This window comes from Anastrepha ludens, chromosome 4, assembly GCF_028408465.1.
Source record: "Anastrepha ludens isolate Willacy chromosome 4, idAnaLude1.1, whole genome shotgun sequence".
Lineage (NCBI taxonomy): Eukaryota > Metazoa > Arthropoda > Insecta > Diptera > Tephritidae > Anastrepha > Anastrepha ludens.
The window spans coordinates 51,123,596-51,143,932 of NC_071500.1; the positions used below are offsets into that span (position 1 = coordinate 51,123,596).

At 35.9% G+C, this 20,337-nt stretch overlaps 2 protein-coding genes across 2 annotated transcripts; both read left to right on the plus strand.

The window, feature by feature from the left end:
* Positions 1–1,293: 1,293 nt before the first annotated feature.
* LOC128861827 (endocuticle structural glycoprotein SgAbd-8) lies at positions 1,294–2,134 on the plus strand. The gene is made up of 3 exons (XM_054100202.1): positions 1,294–1,369; positions 1,452–1,697; positions 1,766–2,134. The coding sequence occupies exons 1-3, from the start codon at positions 1,355–1,357 to the stop codon at positions 2,132–2,134; spliced, it is 630 nt and encodes a 209-aa protein (XP_053956177.1). The 5' UTR covers positions 1,294–1,354.
* Positions 2,135–10,046: 7,912 nt separating this feature from the next.
* On the plus strand, positions 10,047–16,870 carry LOC128861422 (endocuticle structural protein SgAbd-6). The gene is made up of 3 exons (XM_054099559.1): positions 10,047–10,235; positions 15,786–15,877; positions 16,334–16,870. The coding sequence occupies exons 1-3, from the start codon at positions 10,215–10,217 to the stop codon at positions 16,584–16,586; spliced, it is 366 nt and encodes a 121-aa protein (XP_053955534.1). The 5' UTR covers positions 10,047–10,214; the 3' UTR covers positions 16,587–16,870.
* Positions 16,871–20,337: the final 3,467 nt, after the last annotated feature.

Here is a 20,337-nt window from a genome sequence, read left to right on the forward strand (position 1 = left end):
TAGGACTTATTTCAACTTTTCACCAGATGCGAACAAAGCCCCAAAATATCATATGGGCTGCAAAGTCCGGGCGTAACAAAGAAAACACGTTTTTTTGTTCAAAATTAGCTTTATTCATCAACATAATTTTCATCAAGAGCAATTCAATCATTCCAGCGCCGCTCTAACAATTCAATACCACTTTGCCTCAAAATAGGCCTCAGTTTTTATCTTAATCCGAGCAAAAATTCTTACCAGCGAGCATTTTTTTACATCCGCGAACAGCCAGTAGTCGCTGGGAGCCAAATCTGGCAAATACAGTGGATGTGGGAACAATTCGAAGTTCAATTCATGTAGTTTTTTCTTGTTTTGATTGACTTGTGACACGGTGCGTTGTCTTCATGAGACAAAACAGTAGTAAATGCGCCACACACTTTGAACAGAGCTTTCTCATAGTTAAATGCTTAAGCAATTAAAGCCAACTAGTTCTTCTGTCGTCCAAAACGATTTTGTGGTTTTTTTATGATTTCCGCTATTACCGTCGCCTTTGGACGTTTTTCGATGTTTCTACGACCACGTTTGAAAACATCAACCATAGTTTTATTGTTGTTTCTGATGAAGCTTAGTTCCCATAACACTTTTCAAGGTATTTTTTTTTCATTAAGAAGCAGTGTAAAATTAAAACACGAAATTCTTTTTGATCCATTGTTTTGAAAATATATTAATAAAAGTAGCCTTAGTCATCACTTTTAACACAATAACTCACGAACTAATAAATATGTAGACTATCATGAAATTTAAACAGCTGCCTTTTTAAGGTAAGTACTAACTGAAAAGGAGGTGACTGCATTAAAACTAGTGTCATATATGTGTGAGGCCCGGGACTTTTCAGCCCATGTATTAGAAAAGTACTTGGTACGCCAAATTTCTGCGATTCACCGTATTAATGAAAATGTTTTATTTGATCGAAAAATGACTAAACTTAAAGACTACGAGGTTTCATTGGTCTATATAAAAGGTAGAGAAATGGCTAATTGTTATTTTTCTTCTTTAAATAATTTTATACTAGGCATTTTAGTTTTTTAAAAATATTCCCGAACCATTTTTCCCAGTGCTTGCATCTTTATCAGTTTTTGACTTTTTCGTCTGCTTTACCAGACTCTAACTGACCTTTGGTGCGTGAGGATCATTCAATCGTTATACTACATCGTGTAATACATTGTTTTCCATCGATAATACATACATTGCCTCCCAGCCGTCTAAGTTTATAAAATCAAATCCATTGTAGCTTCTCAAGTTAGTGCAATTTCGGTAGTTGAGTGTAGTGTAGTTTATTTTTTCATCCAAACACAGAGCGAGGAGCTCATCCATAAGCATGCAAAGCGTGCAGGTTGGTTGACTTAAATTAACAGTGTTACGATTGACGAGGCTGTAATAAAAGAATAATATTTTTTTGTTTGCTTGTGTTACAGTTAATTTTTGTGATAGGTTGCATTTTCTTCGGCAACACTTTGGCGGTACCACGAGGTTACCCAAAAGGAGGACCCCCACCACCGAAACCGCCATCGCCACCTAGTGGGGGTTATTCGTATCCACCACCAAACGGTGGCGGTTCTTTTGGTGGAGGCGGTGGTGGTGGTGGCGGTGCACCAGGTGCAGGCTCTGATATACCTATTATCAAGCTGGAATCTAAAGTCAATATTGATGGTTCATACCAAGTAATTAATCAAAAACTACCGTTGATCAAATAATGTGTAATTAAATATATTTGAAACTATCTTGACAGTATGAATACGAAACCGGCAACGGTATAAATGCGCAGGAGTCTGGTTATGTGAAAAACGCTGACGATCCATGTAATGCAGTTTTAACAGCCGAAGGATCCTTTTCATATACTAGCCCTGAGGGCCAGGCCTTCCTGGTGACCTATACTGCCGATGAGAATGGGTTTCAACCTCAGGGTGATCATTTGCCAACTCCTCCGCCAATACCGCCGGAGATACAAGATGCATTGGATAAGATTGCTGCTGGTGGCGGACATCCTGGAGATGGTGGCGATGGCGGTAACGGTTGTCCTAATAATGGTGGTAACGTCTGCAATGGAGGAGGTGGAGGTGGTGGTGGAGGAGTACCAAATAATGGTTATCTTTATTAGGGGATGAAATGTCTATGTGAATTGTAAAATTGGAATTTTAAGTAAATTTATTACTTAAGCAAAAACCATAGATTTTTTCCAACAATTTGAGAATATTTTATGGAGATCAAAAACAATTGTGGTTTCAAAAATATAGATCTAAAATACCAAAAATAGAATACGCTGAATTTCGGCACTTACATTTACATATATAAATGATTATAATAAAAAAAACAGTTAACATATAATGTAATATAATTAAAATTATTCTTTTCGTTCCTTAATTTTTAACATTGCTTATGTGAGATGGTGCAACACCTTCTCCACTTGGTACTTTCATTTTCTAGTTCTTTAGATAAATTTACGTATCTCAAAGCATCGAATTTCTATGCCTACATGTGTAGTGAGATGGTGATCATTAAAGAGCTTAAAATCTAAGCTGATACTCAACAGCGGACGAACGTGTTATGCCTTTATGATTAGAAATACTGAACGAAGCAGCCAACCTAACAAAATTAACATCGGTGTGCATTTGCATGTAAGTATTTTCTTAGTAAAAAATATATTTTGTGCCATTGCCATATGCTGTGCCACATTTGTTTATACTCGTACACATGAAATATTTTCGGAATTCGCAATTGATCCAAACAAATCAAGATTTCACGCAACAGTCTGGTACAAAATTTTGCGCAAAGGCCTCGCCAACAAGGTTCAGTATTTAAGGTGATATCAATAGATCAGTTGGTTTGCTTTTTTTCTTTGGTCGAGTACATTAGGATGTCGTGACGTTATAGTAACACCACCTTTAAAGAATTAGTCTTAAATTGACTCAGCAATTGTAGGCACACTACCCTTCGTTACCCTTTATACGAAAAGAAGGTCTCTCGTCTTTCTTCTAAACAACTTTTGAAAGGTTTTTGGATATACACCTGGGAAGATCATTGGAGAGTTCTGGTATATCAGCTGCGCTACATGCGTATCCTAAAGCCAAATCTACGGAGACAGCGCTTAACGCGGTTATTCGAGCAATAGAAAGCTCTCTAGGAAACTAACAGTATAACGTTAAGACTGATTCCATCCAGCGAGGGTTGATAGACTTAGGGACAATTGCATTAGTAGTTCATCTCTATGCTAGAATCCAGGATCATCAAAGCTAATGTGGGAAATATAACCATAACGAAGAGGTTCAATGAGGGAACTCCGCTGGGAGGGTTATTATTTCAACTTCTTTGGTTAAATGTGATAAGCAAAATCTTGATTAAACTTAATAAAGCTGGAGTAAAAGTGGTGGTGGGTAATGATGATGCTAACACAATCAGTGGGATCATTCAAAGGGCGCTAGGTGATCTCAACTCTTGGGCTACAGGCAGTGGCATAAGCCCACGTAAAACGGAACTCATATTTGGCAGAATACAAAGATCAGCCTGTGAAATAACGGTCGATGCCATTATATCATGTTCTAGGGAGGCTTTTAATGCGCTGGTACATGTTATTCAGATATATTTGCATATCAAGAAGATGAATGCCTTTAAGTAAAATGAAGTGGGACGCTGGAAGAAAAAAACCTCATGGTCATTCCAGTCTATTCCTGCGACGAACTCAGTACACCTCGGACAGGGCTAACTACATCGTCTCAACGGTGACATTCAATAAAAGCTCTCTTTCCATCTCGTGAGGAATGAAGAAAGGGACTTTCACTAAATAACTTCGCCACTAAGTCTATACTTGCTGTGTTTTCCAGGCGGAAGTGTTGGTAATATGGGAAGCGTATAGGCTACTAATCGCAGACTTCTGTAGCCATCCGGGCACTGGATTCGGCTACAACAACCTCTAAACTGATGCAACAAAGCAGGAATAGTCTTACCTCCTTGAGTGAAAACCATAAAGTTATCTTAATCTGGGTCATAGGACATCGAACTATTGAAGGAAAAGAAAAAGGAGACGAACTGACAAGAGGAGGATCTGCCATGAATAACATTTTTGCAGAATTGGTACTCACACCACTGGGTGCAATCAAGAATGCAATCTGCTCATTATACCTACGAATCACGGATTGTTGACGGAGAGATCAGACGATATGCTAGGACATCGAACTATTGAAGGAAAAGAAAAAGGAGACGAACTGACAAGAGGAGGATCTGCCATGAATAACATTTTTGCAGAATTGGTACTCACACCACTGGGTGCAATTAAGAATGCAATCTGCTCATTATACCTACGAATCACGGATTGTTGACGGAGAGATCAGACGATATGCATAATTAGCAGAACGTTAAGACTCAGCTACACCCAGAAACAAATGTCAACATTGATAAATATGAAACGAAGGGATGTCTGCAGACTCATGACTGTGATAACTGGCTTCTGGTCCCTAGTAGAGCAAGCAGCCAAAATGGGTGTGCCCAAAATATATGCATATTGTCACAGTTGTAAACAATCAGAGAAAAACGAAACTATCTTCCACTGCCTCTGTTAATGCTCTGCCCTTTGGAAGGCGAGAATGTTAACTATTGAAATTCTTGATGCGCTGTCTGGTATATACGTAAACAACCTTATAAGGTTTTTCAACAGCGCACACTGTAAGAGGGAAATGGCGCTTCAAATTTTATCGGTTGGAGTGGAAAGCGATTGAACTTACGTGGTTTGGATTTTTCTGAGGTTGACAATCTTTGATTTCAGCCTTACCACATGACCAATGGCCCAACTGAACTTTCATGCGCCCGCCAAGTTCCGTGAACGTGTTATAAGTCGTCTTGTCGATAGCAATTGGCCATTGACGTCGTTAGACTCTTTTGTGAGGTGTCGCAAAGGGCTAATACTATGCGAATAATTCCTTAACGATTCAGGTCTTGAGGTGATTATCGAGCAAGTCATTTCTGAGATAGAGCCAGAAACCGTCACTAAGCTCGTGTAAAACTGGGTTAACAGAATGCGCTACTCTAAAGGCAGCCGCGGTAGCCACATAACGAAATTGTGTTCCATATATAATGGGAATGTTTATACTTAATATCACTCGTATATTATTGGCGCTGAACTCAGTCATGCTGACAGGTGGACCTAATTTACTGTGCTGTTATTTATAATATAGTATGTATATATTTATAATTGGCGCTACTGACCTTTGTCAAAATAAGCTTTATGTAATAGCATACAGGAGGTTGTTTGTTATTGATAATACCCCAGTACTTTGCATATGTAAACATTTTAAAAAGCTTAAATTCATTATTCATACGCCAAGTCACCAAACTTCGCTGTTTCATAGTTGGTAGAGGAAAGAAGTCAGTTTGGTAGAGAACCCAATTCATACGCGAAAACCGAGAGAGTTCTTAGAAATACATACCTATGTAGCATATAGGGTATATTTTTAATTAAATTAAAAGTATGCTGCTGGCTTCAGTTATTTGACTCTATGCTGATGGATTATTGGAAAAATTAAGATTTACAAAGCAATGGTGATATTTATAAATATTTAAGGTAAGTGACATCTCCAAAGGATCCAATTATTTCTGTGGACCATAACTTTGTAACCATGAGTCATACCAACATTATTAAACAACTCCGTTTTCAGATCATAAATGAAAAAAGTGCGAAATAACCTAAGATCAATAGATTTCGAGAGAAAAATCTCTGGAAGGAGAAGATAACCCAAAAGTTTGATAAGCCATAACTAACAATAAAATTGAAATTTTGCGAAACTTACGGAATACTTGAAATATACACCAAATACAACCAAATTAACAAGCAGAACAAGAACTCATCCTCCTACTTCTGGCGTGCTTTTTGGAGAGGCTTAAGGAGGGTTTTAACACGACTCCGAACGATTTTTTTTATGAGGAGCTTTTTGATGGCTGAAATACAGTCGGAGGTTTGCCATTACCTGCTACGGCGACCCATATGGTACCAAACGATCGCTATTGGAGAATTATGTACATAGATAAAGCATAATTTTAAAATTGGTAGTAAAATTAATTAAACTTAAGGTACCTTTCTGGTCTAGAGACGTGAAAATTGAAGGCGTTGAAAATTAAAGAAAAACAACCGGTATCAATTGAAAATCGTTTTTATTCATTAAATCAATTCTTTAAAAAAAATTATTTTTTTCAATGACAATAATAAAAAAAAGTGCTTCTCCTGACGTAACACATGTCACTGGCGTAACTGATTGGGCTGCTCAGGTACGTCTGAAAAAAAATTCGGCCGATTATTCATCAGGAGATATGTCGCTATGGCCCCACATTTACAAAAAAAAAAAATCTAGATATTTTATCTGTTTATTGGAATAACAAAAAAAAAAAGGATTTTTTCACGTTCTCGCTCTTAAAAAAAAGACGAAAATTGATTATAAAATTATAATAAAAATTCAAATCAATCGGATCAGTAGTTTTTGAGAAATTACCAACGCCAACTCGGAAAAAATAGTTTCGAGACAAACACGGTACAAATTTTAAGTGCCTGGGCGTTATACTCCAAGCCGGTCTCGTTTTAAAGGACTGTAACGTCTAAACTACAATGAATTTCAATATAAAAATTTACAAGTCTATTTTTTTAAGTATAAACTATCATAACATGAAAAAAATCGATTTTTTCGAAATTCTAGACCAGAAAGGTACCTTAATATTATATGCATCATGAGCCAATAACGGAATACGACGCAACCAAATTTTGTAAAATGGGCTATGCTACGCCCACTTTTGGGTAAATGCGTGTATCTCGGTAAGGACTAAATTAAACTCATCCCATCTTAAAACACATTCCCACCTTACTTATTTCGGACATAAATATTGCTGAGATTGGGTAAAACCAAGCTCACTTTTTTGTATGGAAAGATTACATTTACCTCCTTTAGTCTATTATTACAAAAATAACTCTTGTTGTCTATAAGTTTGTTGATTCTACAAACTAACAGCTAGCCAAAATTAAATTTTACTAAAATGTGCGCGGGTATAAATGTTCAGTTCGGATCGAATTTAGTGCTTCTTTACTTGTTTCGTACAAAATTTCTTAAAAAAACCGAAATGTGTTATAATTAGTTTCAGCACTTCAAAGTAGATGAAATGAATTGACCTTCCTCACTTGAATTTCACACACTTTGAACGACAAGAGATTCATTAATTTCGTAGTGAAGTCATGTTATTATAATTAATTGATGTTCTAACATTAAAAAAGATAAAATACCATAAATAGGAATAGTTGCGGGCAAACAATCAATCTACAATATACAAATCCTCTCCGATTGTGGCATAAGTTAATCAGTAATAAATGGATTCCCATACAAATTCGTTCAGTACCGAATAGGACATAAATTACGGGTATCAGCTTCAAAACATAAACAGTAAATTTTTACATAAATATATACCAGTAGTTAGATTTGCATACATTCACAAATGTAAGAAATATTTGAAGCGTTATCTGCGACTATGTGGTCGCACTAGGATGGTCCATATAAGGAAAAAGAAGTTTTAGTTTTACACATAATGGCGTTAGAAAAATGCCACCTTCACACTGGCAGTTTTGCAGCTTGCTTTGTGTAGGAATGTATTGATTTTGCAAAGACGAACATCTAATAAATTACCAGCAATTTATTTAAATATGGTCATCACACTGCCACTTGAACACACATTCCTTCATTCCTGCCTTTTTAATTTTTTACACAGTCACCATTTTCTTGCTATTTGGAAGTAAACTATCATACATTTTTGCAATTATTGAAATTTAAAAACATCGCGTTCTAATCGTTCGTAATTCCCAACACTTTGCCATATTTTTCCTTGTAAACTCATCTCTAAGTCCCGTTATACTGATCTGGTTTTTGGGTTACCTTTTGCAAATATCCGAAATAACCGAAAATTTATATACACATATTTGTTTTTATTGTCGGGGTTCATTCACTATTAGTGCTTTTGCCTTTTGCTTTCGCCTAATAGCTGACCGAAACTTTGAATGGGTCACGTTCTAGAAAAAAGTTTCCGTTGAAATTCTACGAGATGCTTGTCCAATGCCTTGGAGGAATTTGTGGGTATAGTATACACTTGATAAACAAACTCAAACGAATTTGACAGGTACTGCGAAATGACGGGTAGATTGGTAACCGTAAACCAATCCGCAGAGAATCCATGTTGAAAAGGGGTAATTACAAGATCCCTGATAGCTAATTCGAAAAGCTATGCCATTGTAATAAATCTAGAGATTGATCTATAATTGTTGTACATGTTGTTTTTGTATGCACTCTTATGAGTAGAGGTAATAAACGCAATTTAAGGGATTTATAAAAGAGATTTATTAAAGAAAATGCAAAAGCTAATAATAAAAAAAAATTTCCGTTCGAATTCTATTTTTTTTTTCTGCGACCCATTTCTTCATGTTAGGGAACAAGAAAAAGTCGCAGGGGCAAGATCGGGTGAATACCGGGGGTGCGGCAGCAATTCATGCAGTTTGGCGGCGACAACTTCGGATGAATGTGCTGGTGTGTTATTGTGGTGGAACAGCAAAGAAAGTGGTCCTATAACTCACTGTAGTATTGCCCAGTGACCGTTTTCTAAAAAATCTATGAGGATGACGTCGTTCGCCTCCCAAAAAATCGTCGCCATGAATTTTCTGGCTGATGGGACTGTGTTCGCCATTTTTGGAACAGATTCACCAGGAGAAATCCATTATTTTGATTGTTGCTTAGTTTCTGGTGTGTAATGATGAATCCAAATTTCATCAGCGGTGACAGTTCGACGCAAAACATCCTTCGGATCAAGCTTAAATTGCTCCAAACACTGCTTCGAAGTTAACAGCCACATACGCTTATTGTTGCTCGTGAGCAATTGCGTCACCTATCGGGCCGACAATTTTTTCATCGCCAACTTATCATGTGAAATATTAATTATCGTTCCGGTCGACACACTTATGGTTACTGCGCGTCCTTCGTTCGTCGATCAGCGAAAATCATATTGTGGACTTTTTGAACGATTTCCTCACCACCTCTGCCGGGCGTCCTGGTCGCTCCTCATCAAAAACGGATGTTCTTTACCCACGTTTAAAGTCGTTGCACCAATATCTACATAACTGTGGTAATAGAATAGATGGCCAAGCATCCTCATAGGCAGCATCCAACTGTGCTTTACCTCCTCGCATTTTGCTGCCCTTTTTTCATCCTGGCGAAACTCACGAAACACGTCTACCAATTAGTCTGAAATTTGTTTTGCCGTCGTTTGATAAATGGCATTTCCTTCAGGAATGCCCTCACAGCTACTTATTGAATCGCCCTTGTATTTATAGTATGCATACAAAACTTTGTAACACAGGTTGTCACTCAGCACGCAATGTATATAAAAGCTCCGAGTCTATTTCTAGTTTTCCCGAGTCTATAAAGTTTGTGATAAAAACTATCTACCTTACGGGGGCGACATACTATAAAGCAATGCGGTTTACCGCTGTAGGACAAAAAAAAAGTGTGCTAATAGCTAAATGTTCTAATATCTGAAAAGTTGGACCACCCTCATGCACAAATGTTGGTGGCTATATGTAGCAAGTGTATTGGTGCGCTTACTAGTGTTTCTACAATACGAATGGGAATCTTCGCAGTTCAATTGGATCTTTGCAAATTGTGCGGACCAGTTAGCGCTGTTGAAAGATTTTTTATTTGTTTTGCAAATCTCTCCACTGCAATGCGTGTTCTCATATAGTGATTTCAGTTAAGAAAACTTGTCCAATAAATAATGACGTAATCTATTAATATTGTGATATGCCGGTCTAAAAGATCTTTCCACTGGTGACTTATGGATCGCTAATGCTTTTGCTCATTAGCATAAGCTCAAAGCAGAATCAAAACAAAAAGAACAAGAAATACTTTAGAAAAAATGTACAAAGCATCCCATACGAAACATGTAAAAATATTTAAGCGGTAATTCGATATAAAGAAAAAGCTATTGAGAATACAAATATACCTCGCTGATACCTTTCGTTTAACGAAACGGAACATTTTAGTTGAATTTCAAAATTGAAGGAGAACACAACATTCGAACGGACTTACAGTCGCGACGTCATAAGAACAATAATCGAGTTGGTTTAGAACTTTGTATTATATACATATTCTTAGTAGTGATTGATTTTTTATATGAAAATGAAGACGCAAATCGTAAGTAGTAACATTACATGAAAATATTTTGTAATTGTGTGAATATAGGTGATTAAGTGATTTTTGGAAATTTTACCTTTTTTAAATAAGACTTTTGTTATTAATTGCCGTCAGGATTGGGCATAGTGCACTAAATAATTACTGCAATAAGCGGATGGTTAAAACACTGAAAAACTGAAGATTTAGTGATAATGAAATCCTTTTTTTAGCTACCATTAAAAATAGTGGCAGTGCAATTTAGTGGTAGTGCGAAATTCCCAACCCTGATGACTGTGAGCAAAATCCAAAAAAGTATTCTCTGGAGTTTTCTCTGCTTTATCTAGCTGAAAGTTCCAATTACTTATCTTCTGCGTTTTCAAGGAGTTTGCTTGGTACAGAATTAAGAGTATTCAGTATTATTCAACTTTTAAAACCATAAGTGGCATAAATTTGTGGCATTAGTGAAATATGTGGCAGAATAGTATAGTTTACTTGTTCCTGATGGAGTAGCCTTTAAAATACTGCCTTTTGAGATTAATAGGAGAGTAAATGATATACAAAGTTTTTTTCTAATATCTTCTCATAAAAAAATAATCTGCCGTTCGGAGTCCTTTATTTTTAAAGCAACATAAAGAGCAGCACCATAAATAAGAGGAGGAGTTCGGCCAAACACCCAAAAAGGGTGCGCCAATGATATATACACACATAATATATGTATATGGCACAGTGGCTCATTTAATAGGTTGTCACCAGACACTACACCCTTCTCGTCAACAATTAAGCGAACTTTATGATGGGCAGGTGAAATTTGGTATTTGGTGGCTCCTAGAACATTCAGGCTAAAAAGCCCATTGCATTTAGAGTTTTGGAAAGAGGGTAGACAGTCAAGGAGGAAAGGTGAAAAGTATTGGAGAAAGAAAGAAAAGAATAGAGACAGAGATAAAGGTAGTTAGTCCCATGCGAATTTTCCAGATTCTTTGGCAAATCCGTAAACATCCTCTAGTTTTAGAGAACGAATATTACTCATTCTCACGACATCGGAACTCAAAATTTTTAGCTTTGCACTAGCAAAGGCAGGACACCCACAGAGAAAGTGCTCAGTGCTATCCGCCTCCTCCAAGCAAGACAGGTACATCGGGTCCTCAATGATTCCAATGGTGGTCATATGCTGACCCCATGAGTTGTATCCTATAATAAAAGCGACCATCAACCCAACGTCTTTGCTTTCAAGTTTTAGTAGAAAGTTTGACAGTTTTCTGTTCGGAGTTGTCCCAAAATACTTTGCAGTTCTGTAGCGTTCTAGACCGGACCATCGCTCTTTATGTAAAGTGCATACATAATCGCTGATCCAATTCGTGATTCCTGCGGAACTGATTATTGGCCCTGGCCCCTGTGGGGGAACCGCAGGTGGTGATGGGCAGGTAGTTGTGAGGTTGGGCCAAACCTCCCCTCATCTATGCAACTCCAACAAAGCATACATCAGAGAGTGATTTGGTATTATGCTTCGTAGCAAGATGAAGAAAGGATCACGTTGTGTAAGCGTCTGAGACCGTTTTTCATCGAATTTACACTTTTCTTGTTCTTTTGTGCCAGCATTACTTTGCAGTTTTGAAGGAGATCGCTGTGGTCACAACACTTCCAGTGGATCTCAAGAAATTTTCGTTCAGAATTCTCGAACAATCGAAGAAGTGATGCTTGGTTGTAGAAACGATAATTAGTATCCTCTCTTGTAAACCAAGAAGAGTGGGTTTGGATTTCCAAAGCGAAATTTTCGCCGAATGTTATCTATTTCATTTTTACTAGCGGATATCCTTTAGATAACAACGCAGGCAATATAGGAGCCAATACTACACTTTCATTAAGAGATTGTATAGGGCAACATGGAAAGGTATCGCTTTGTATATGACTATACTTATAGTTGACGCTACATTAAAGATTGTTTTAAGAGTAAAATGAAAAAGAAACAATTATACCAATTACCACTGAGGATATGAACAACTACTATATGATGAAGGTCGCCAGGCAAAGGCAAACTTCCGAGTGCTTTTATGAGGTGAAAAAACTTTTCATAAAAATCATCTGTCATCCTGATTCAGTACAAAAATGTCCTGTGGGACAGCAGCAAAACGAACGCTTGTTGACGATAGGAACCCTGCCATTATTGAAGTAGCCACTAAAATTGTTTGAAAATTTGGCTCAGAGAAATACTCTGAATCCAAGAAGGAGGCACTATAGATTTTTCAGGTCGCAGTGGAAAATCCCGTCATTATAATAATACGTACATAGTTACATACATATATGTATATATTATATGAGGAATTAAATTGGCAATTAAAAGTACGAAAAAACAAGAAAAAATGTGAATGCATCCTTTGGGAGTAGGCTAAACAAAAAAATCGATTTGGAAAGTCGGATTTTAGCTTATAAAGAAGAAAATATTGTACAATAAAACGTTAAAACTTAATAGAAAAATTTTAGTTTGAATAAAAGCCAAAAATTAAGCAAATTTTTACTTACGATGTTTGGGTTTTCCTTCCCAACTACAGAATAAAAAAATTGCAAAGGAAAAATGTTTGCACTATTTAAATCAATCAAATGAAATAATCAACCCAGTTTTGTTATTTTAATTAATTTTGAACAACAAAACTCATACGAGAAATTTTAAAGTAGTGGACAGTTTATTCAGTTTATTGTTTCTGTTAACAAGTAATAAGCTACGCAGCTTAAAAATATTTTCTAAATAATTGATGCACTCACTAAGGACTTGATGGTCGGAAATACCTTATCACCATATCTACTCGGTTGGTAAGCAGAAATTTGAAGCAAACGGTTGCTCGGTACTCAGCGGTAAAATAATATTCAACCATGTAGTCATAATTTCATTTTCCTAGTTCGACTCAAAAATTCTATCAATACCATAAAAAAATAATGTGTCATTAGGCGCACTGCACTATTGAAAAACTACCTCCACTCGATTTTCGGTGAATTTGACAGAATAATTTGTTGAGTTCGCGTCATATTAGAAGTTTAATACAACTTTTTGTTCATAAAACAATATTTTCTTTCTACTCATTGACCAAACTTTCATTTACAAAAGTTGGCTATTGTGACCCTTTCCTCAGTTCTCACTTCAAAATTACTCCAAAATACCATTTCGATCTGTGCAATTTATTATATAATTCTAGATCAGATGGAAGTTATCTTATATAATGCTATGTCTTGGTGTAGGTAAATCTATTCGCAGAGCATTATTGTCCATTCTTTTTGATGTAGCAGAAAAAAATCAACAAACAAAATATATGATAAACGAAAAGGAAACAGAATTCTGAATTTGGAAATCTAGAAGTAAAATTTTACTGTCACACATAATGGATTAGAAAGTTATTATTATAAAATGTCTTTCAAAAGTGACGCCTAGATGGTAGTAGGTTTTTTGTGTGGAAATAATCATCCGGATGACAATTCGACAATTCAAAGGTAGGTAAAAAATTTCAAGAAACTTGTGCTGTCGAGCACTGATCCTCTCCTGACTATAACTGCCAGACCAGTCTTGACTTTCTGTTGTAGCGCAAAGTGTTGTTGAACAATCCTTAACACCGATATCTCGACGTTCGCAACAATTAGGTCGAGGTGCTAATGTGGACATTTAAATGATTTAATTTTTCACATACAATGGTTAAGATCGTAGAGAAGGCTAAAACTCATCCCGGACTGCAACGAGAAATGATGATAACGATGATGATGATGATGAATGTTTGAGAGCCGTATTTTGAAATAATGAAACCTGAAAGAATCTAAATTTTTACATTTTTTATATTAAAAAATAAAAATTATCATATCGCTAGCTATAGAGACTTTCGGCTGGGACGAGGCACATCTTGATAGGATCTCGAGGATAATGTTGGTTACTCTAGTTACAACCAACAATCACATTTTAAGTCCCTTGGCCACCGTAGCGGAATGGATTGGTGCGTGACTTCCATTCGGAATTCGGAGTACGTTCGTTCGAATCGGTTGCCCCACGGTAGGCAATGGCAAACCTTTTTTGTGTGAAATTACTTTTTATTGATTTCAAAGACAAATGATTACAATTTTAACATACATTCACTTTAGCTCGATATGGCCACCTTTTGCCTTGACTATAGCCTTCAAACGGTCAAAAAGGGAGTTGCATGCTGCACGAATGTGATCTTGAGGTATTTTGGCCCATTTTCGTATAATCGCTTTTTTCAGCGCATCCATACTGGCATATTTTTAGATCTCACCTTGCTCTCCAAAATGGACCAGATGGAATAGTCTATTGGATTTGCGTTTGGCGAATTCGAAAGCAATTGTGTGGACGGAATGAAGTGTGGAATTTTTTAACCATTCTTGGTTCACACGAGCTTTATGAGACGGTGCCGAGTCCTGTTGGAACGTCCATGGTCTACGACCGAAATGTTTACGTGCCCACGTCTCTAAAGCAGCTTCTAAAACATTTTCCCGATAATAATTCGCATTCACTTTGACACCAGGCTCGATAAAAACGATTGGAGAGCGTCCATCAGCGGTCACTGCGGCCCAAACCATTACTTGCGATGGGAAATTGCTTCGAGTGGCCATACGTATGCTCAAATTCTCGTATGAGCATTCGCACCGAACTTTTTTTTTGCTGGGGTGAAAGATCGTGTGATTTTTGGAACTTGTAAGCCTTGACCTTGCGCTCATTTTTCAATATGCGTCGAATGCTGTCTTGCGATATTTTCAGATCTTTGGCCATTTTTCTTCCACATTGACGTGAATTTCATTCAAGTCGAGTCTTCACTTTCCGAACCATTTCTGGCGTTGTTGCGGTTTTTTTTGGTCCACCTCCATAGCGTTTTCCAATGCTACCAGTATCATTGTAGCGTTTTGTAGTGCGATACACAAACATTTTATTCACTTTGAGGTGACTGAGCTCACGAACAATGGCTGGTTGTGATTTTCCAGCCAAATATAACGCAATCACACTATTATGTTTGAATTCCATGACAGAAAAAAAAAAATTTAACAAAACTGACACGTAAATGCTTTTGATGGCTTATAAATAATATATTGAACTGTCATTAGAACAATTGACGTTGATGTCATGAGCTGTTTTACAGTCTACAAGACTCTTCCATCGTACACGGTTCTGTGCTGTTGTTTTTGCACCGTCCCATGTGATACCGGCATCTCCTAGTTCGCGCACCATCGACCTTCTCCAAGTGTGTTTTGGTCGACCGTGACCTTTGCTCCCGAGCGGGTTCCAGTCCAGTGCCATTTCTGTGATGGTATCTGGTGGTTTTCTCAATGTATGACCTATCCATCGCCACTTTCTGCATTTATTATATATATATTAATGAATTGTAATTTTTTGATTACGAAGCATATAAAAACAACCTTATACCGATATTGCGCTTTAAGTAGTCAAAAGCTAATATTAGGCTTTAAATTTAAATTAGCGCGTAGTATAATAAAATATATCATATATTTACGTATTAGTTAATTACGTGTAAGCTCTGCTAATTTAGCTACTCATTGTTTTCAATAATATTTATATTATTCATACAGATTTACAGCTGCGCTTTAATTTTATTGGTGCAATCCATACACGCGATGGTCATAGAAAACCTTGACAATGGCGAGCAGTTGCTGCACTTCGGGTGAGTCAGACAAAATTAAGATAAAATAAAATACAATAAATAAATTGGAAAATAAGAACGAAGTAAATTCGTTCTGTGCTCTTTCTGTTAATGATAAGCTACAGCTGGATACAAATTTCTTATTATGTAAATTATTTTCTCGCTCTTCTATTAATGACATATAAATAATTTTTTATATTTGGGCTATGATATCATTTCGTTGGCAAAAAGCAGGTGGTTGGTTCTTTTAGTTCAACATAACTATAGTTTTTATTCATAATCGTCAGCTAACCGAACTGTTCAAGTCTCTTATTGACACAAATGAGTATACAGTAAACAAAAAAAAAACAGTAAACAATAAACAAAAAAAATTCCTGCGTTGCCTTTCATATTAAAATTAACTGCAAAATATTTAACAGAAAAAGTTCTTCTAAAACAAATTGCGAATATATTCATAATTTTCTCTCTCTTCAACAGCTTCAAAACAGAGAATGGCCAATCGCGTACAGAGGACATAAAATACAATAACACACACAATGAAGTAGTTCATGATGATGATGATGAGAAGAATGAGAAGGCTGCTGCAACAACTGTGACACCTGTGGAGTATCGAGGCGGCTATAGTTTCATTTCTGCCGATGGGTATGAATACACTGTGCTTTATAAGGCAAACAAAAACGGATTTCAACCCTATGTAACAGCGCGCAAGTTACGGGGTGATAAAATTTGAGCGAAAATCTATGCATGAAATCTAATGAAATGCCAATATCAACAAAACTAGATCGTATTATTCTTAACTTTATTATATTTATTGTAATCACTACCAGTATGCTAGTATATTTATGTATGTAGTTTTAAGTTGTAATAACGCAATATATTTAGATTGTTGTATTGTATGTATGTATGTATACAAATATATGTGCGCGGTTAATATGTACTTACGCCACTATCGAAGGTAGCGTACAAAAGTTTAAAAAATACAATAAGGAATTTGCACTTAGCAATCAATGAGAGTAAACCATAAATAATTTTTGTTGTTGTTGTTGTTCCTGTTGAAGTGGGTGAGTATTTCTACTGAAATAATTCTAATTAGAGACTTGTTTTTTGTGTTTTTTTGTTCGAATCTGCTCCGCTTCGTGAGATCCAAGTATAACAGCAAGCTTTTTATTTCTATGTCTAACATTTCATTAATTCCATTTCCAATTTCTATTCGCGATTTAACTAAAAAGCGGAAAATATTGGCTCATTTAATGGCTAACTTAAGCAAACTTTGATACAATACTTTTGCTAGATCGTATATCGCATAGCGTATTCATATAAACGCTTAAGCTCTAAAAGTAACTGGTGTTTGGAGCTTTAAATTAGTCTTTAACTCTGTTAGTTTAAGAATTTTAACTCGCTTTTGTCAATTGGCTAAAAATATATATAATGTTGTAAGGCTTTTTTTGTAACTCTAAACTAAAGGGGCTAAGGATTACAAAACGGGTTAAAAATTGATTGTTTTTCGCTAATGGACGAAATTCGTACCGGTAATTCAAAATAGTTATTTGTTAAAAAACATTGGTGCAGAAACTTATAATAGAAGATCGTCATGTGACAGAGTGTAAGACTAAGTCAATATTGGACAGTACCTCCACTAGCATACAGGAACTATTGATTAAATATTAGGAGATTAGGTTAAGTTAGAACAACTGGCTGCTGTAATGGGGCCCACTTGGACAAAGAATCAAATTTGTCCACTGCGATGCCATACAGGGGTTGGAAAAATGAAATAAAATCCGAAACGGTGAAAAGAAGTAAGCCACTTCAATCAGCTGGTGCAATTAACCAAGTGCGTAATGTTTAAACTTGCTATATCCGCAGGTATTGATTGATTATTAGTAGAGAAACATATCTGTTGTCATTAGACCCCATTTAAATGGATAAAAGTTCAACACTTTACTTTCGTCATCGGTTGGTCAAAAAAATCAATGTCTATAAGATCATATCAGTGACGAAATAGTGAGCTTTTGGTATTAGTCTAACATTAAAAACAATTTTTTCGAAGCGAAACAAACGATTGGTCACTATTCATTTGCCCGAACTCCACACAAAACTGATTAAAATGCGATTTTTCAAACAAAAACAAAAGGAACTGTAGATGAGTTTTTAAAAACATTTTTGGTGGTAACTCAATGATAATTAGAAAAAATACTCGCATAATTGGTTTGTATATTTTGAGGAAGAATGAACATAAATTTTAGCAAATTCAAGAAGAAATGCAAACTTAGCTTTATAATTTATAATATTGTATTTATATTCGATGTACTATATAAATGATTGATTCATAATTATCATTTATCCACACAGCTTTAAATATAATAAAATTAAAGATATAAATACAAAAAGCTAGTCAATGAATCTGTGAGCTTAAAAAGCTCATCACAGGTTTCTGCCTTAACTAACTGGAAAATATCAAAGTTTAATCAAGTTCAGTCTTACAACTGAATGTATTGCAGAAGTCCATATATATGTATAAATATATGAATGGAATTCAAAATATATACTAAAAAAAGCATCACCCAGTGGGCTTCGCACCACCATACATAAAATGTTTTTTTTATATCGCAAGAAATTTTTCATATTAAGTTTTCTTTATAGAACTCGTAAAATGATTAAACAGTTGAATTAGTTGATTTTTTTCATTCAACATACTTTCTAAAGATGTAACAATAGCCTTTTCTGTACTTTTTTAAAATTTGATTGTGGTGGCCACCTATATACAGGTAAGGTGAAAGAGCCGATAAAAACTTGTAATTAAACTTTGATTCTTTAATTTCCATTTCAATTTTTTACGCTAAATATTAATAATATAAAAATAAATAAAATTATGCTAAAATAAATAAAATTAAAAATGTTTTTCCAGTTCCTTGAATGCTCCAGTTTTTATTATATTTTCGCCCAAAATTAATATTAACATAATACACTTACAACCACAACAGTACAACAGAAACGCTCATAAGCGGCTGTGTATTTGGTATTGTTTTTCCCATAAAGGCATTTCGTATGAGAGGAAACCATTACTCACATAAAATATCATAACTCAGGAACGGCTGCACCGATTTCAATCAAACTTCACACAAACCACCTCCTCAAAGATAGAAAAGAACTCTAAAATTTTTGTGTCAATCGGTTAGGCGGTTCTTGAGTTATAGTTACCAAGGAAATGTAATATATAACGACAACTTGAAATAACCCAGGATCAGCAGTGTGGTTAGGAATTTCAGCTGATATAAGGCTATCGATTTGATCCGGAGTTATTATATGTACCAGCCGAATTAGTATATGTGCGTGCGGCAATCCCCTTTCGAGACCCTAGTCACGGAACGGTATGAAAAATACTCTATACTATAGAAATCATCAACAGCTTCCATTTGCTACCCATATTGTACGAACACATCCTAGGGTTACCCGGTTCCACGTTTTGGATTATATTTCGAGACCCTAGTCACGGAACGGTATGAAAAATACTCTATACTATAGAAATAATCAACAGCTCCCATTTGCTACCCATATTGTACGAACACATCCTTAAGTTATCGGGGTCCACATTTTGGGCGATATCTCGAGACCCTAGTCACGGAGCGGCATCAAAAATACTCTATACTATAGAATCATCAGCAGCTTCCATTTGCTACCCATATTGTACAAACACATCCTAGGGTTACCCGGGTTCACGTTTTGGCCTATTTCTCGAGACCCTGGTATCCGATTCTTAAAATTTCAAAACACAAACCATCTACTGAATAGTCCAAACAAAGCCTAAAAATTTGGTTTGGATAGGTGAGCCCGTTCTTGAGTTATAAGATTACCAAGGAAATGTAACTTCTTTTTATATATATAGATATGTGTGCGTCTAAGTGATACCAACTCAATCCTCAATCCCAGCAAACATTTAAGTAGGTATGAAATGTATTCGAGAATTGAAATGGACACTTTCCCAAATTTTAATTATTTTAAAACTTTTTGATACTGAATTGAGAAATAAAAAATAAAAAATAGGAGGTATACTATGTGGCGTTGGTATGGATATATGGATATATATAAATGTAGTCATAATAAGTAGTCATATTAAAAGTGGGCGTGGTTTTTATGCGATGTTAGATCTATATAAGGAGCAGCACGTGTACCAAGTATTGGTGCATCACCGTACCATTAAGGGGGTAGTATGGTTAATTCGGTGTAAAACAAGCATATTTTTCGAAATTTTTTTTGTCGACACAGTTGATTTATTCAAAATTTTAAAATTACTTCATTATAAAGTCATATTTAAAGAATATTGTGTGAAATTTTCATTGATTTTTATGAAGAAATGAGTTGGTGGCAGCGAATCTTCGCAGACGTCTCATAAAAAAGTTTTATTGCGGTGTCCCTCAGAACTCATTACTGGATCAACTACAGTGAAATTCCTTATAACTGGACACTCACCGTCGCAGTGTTTT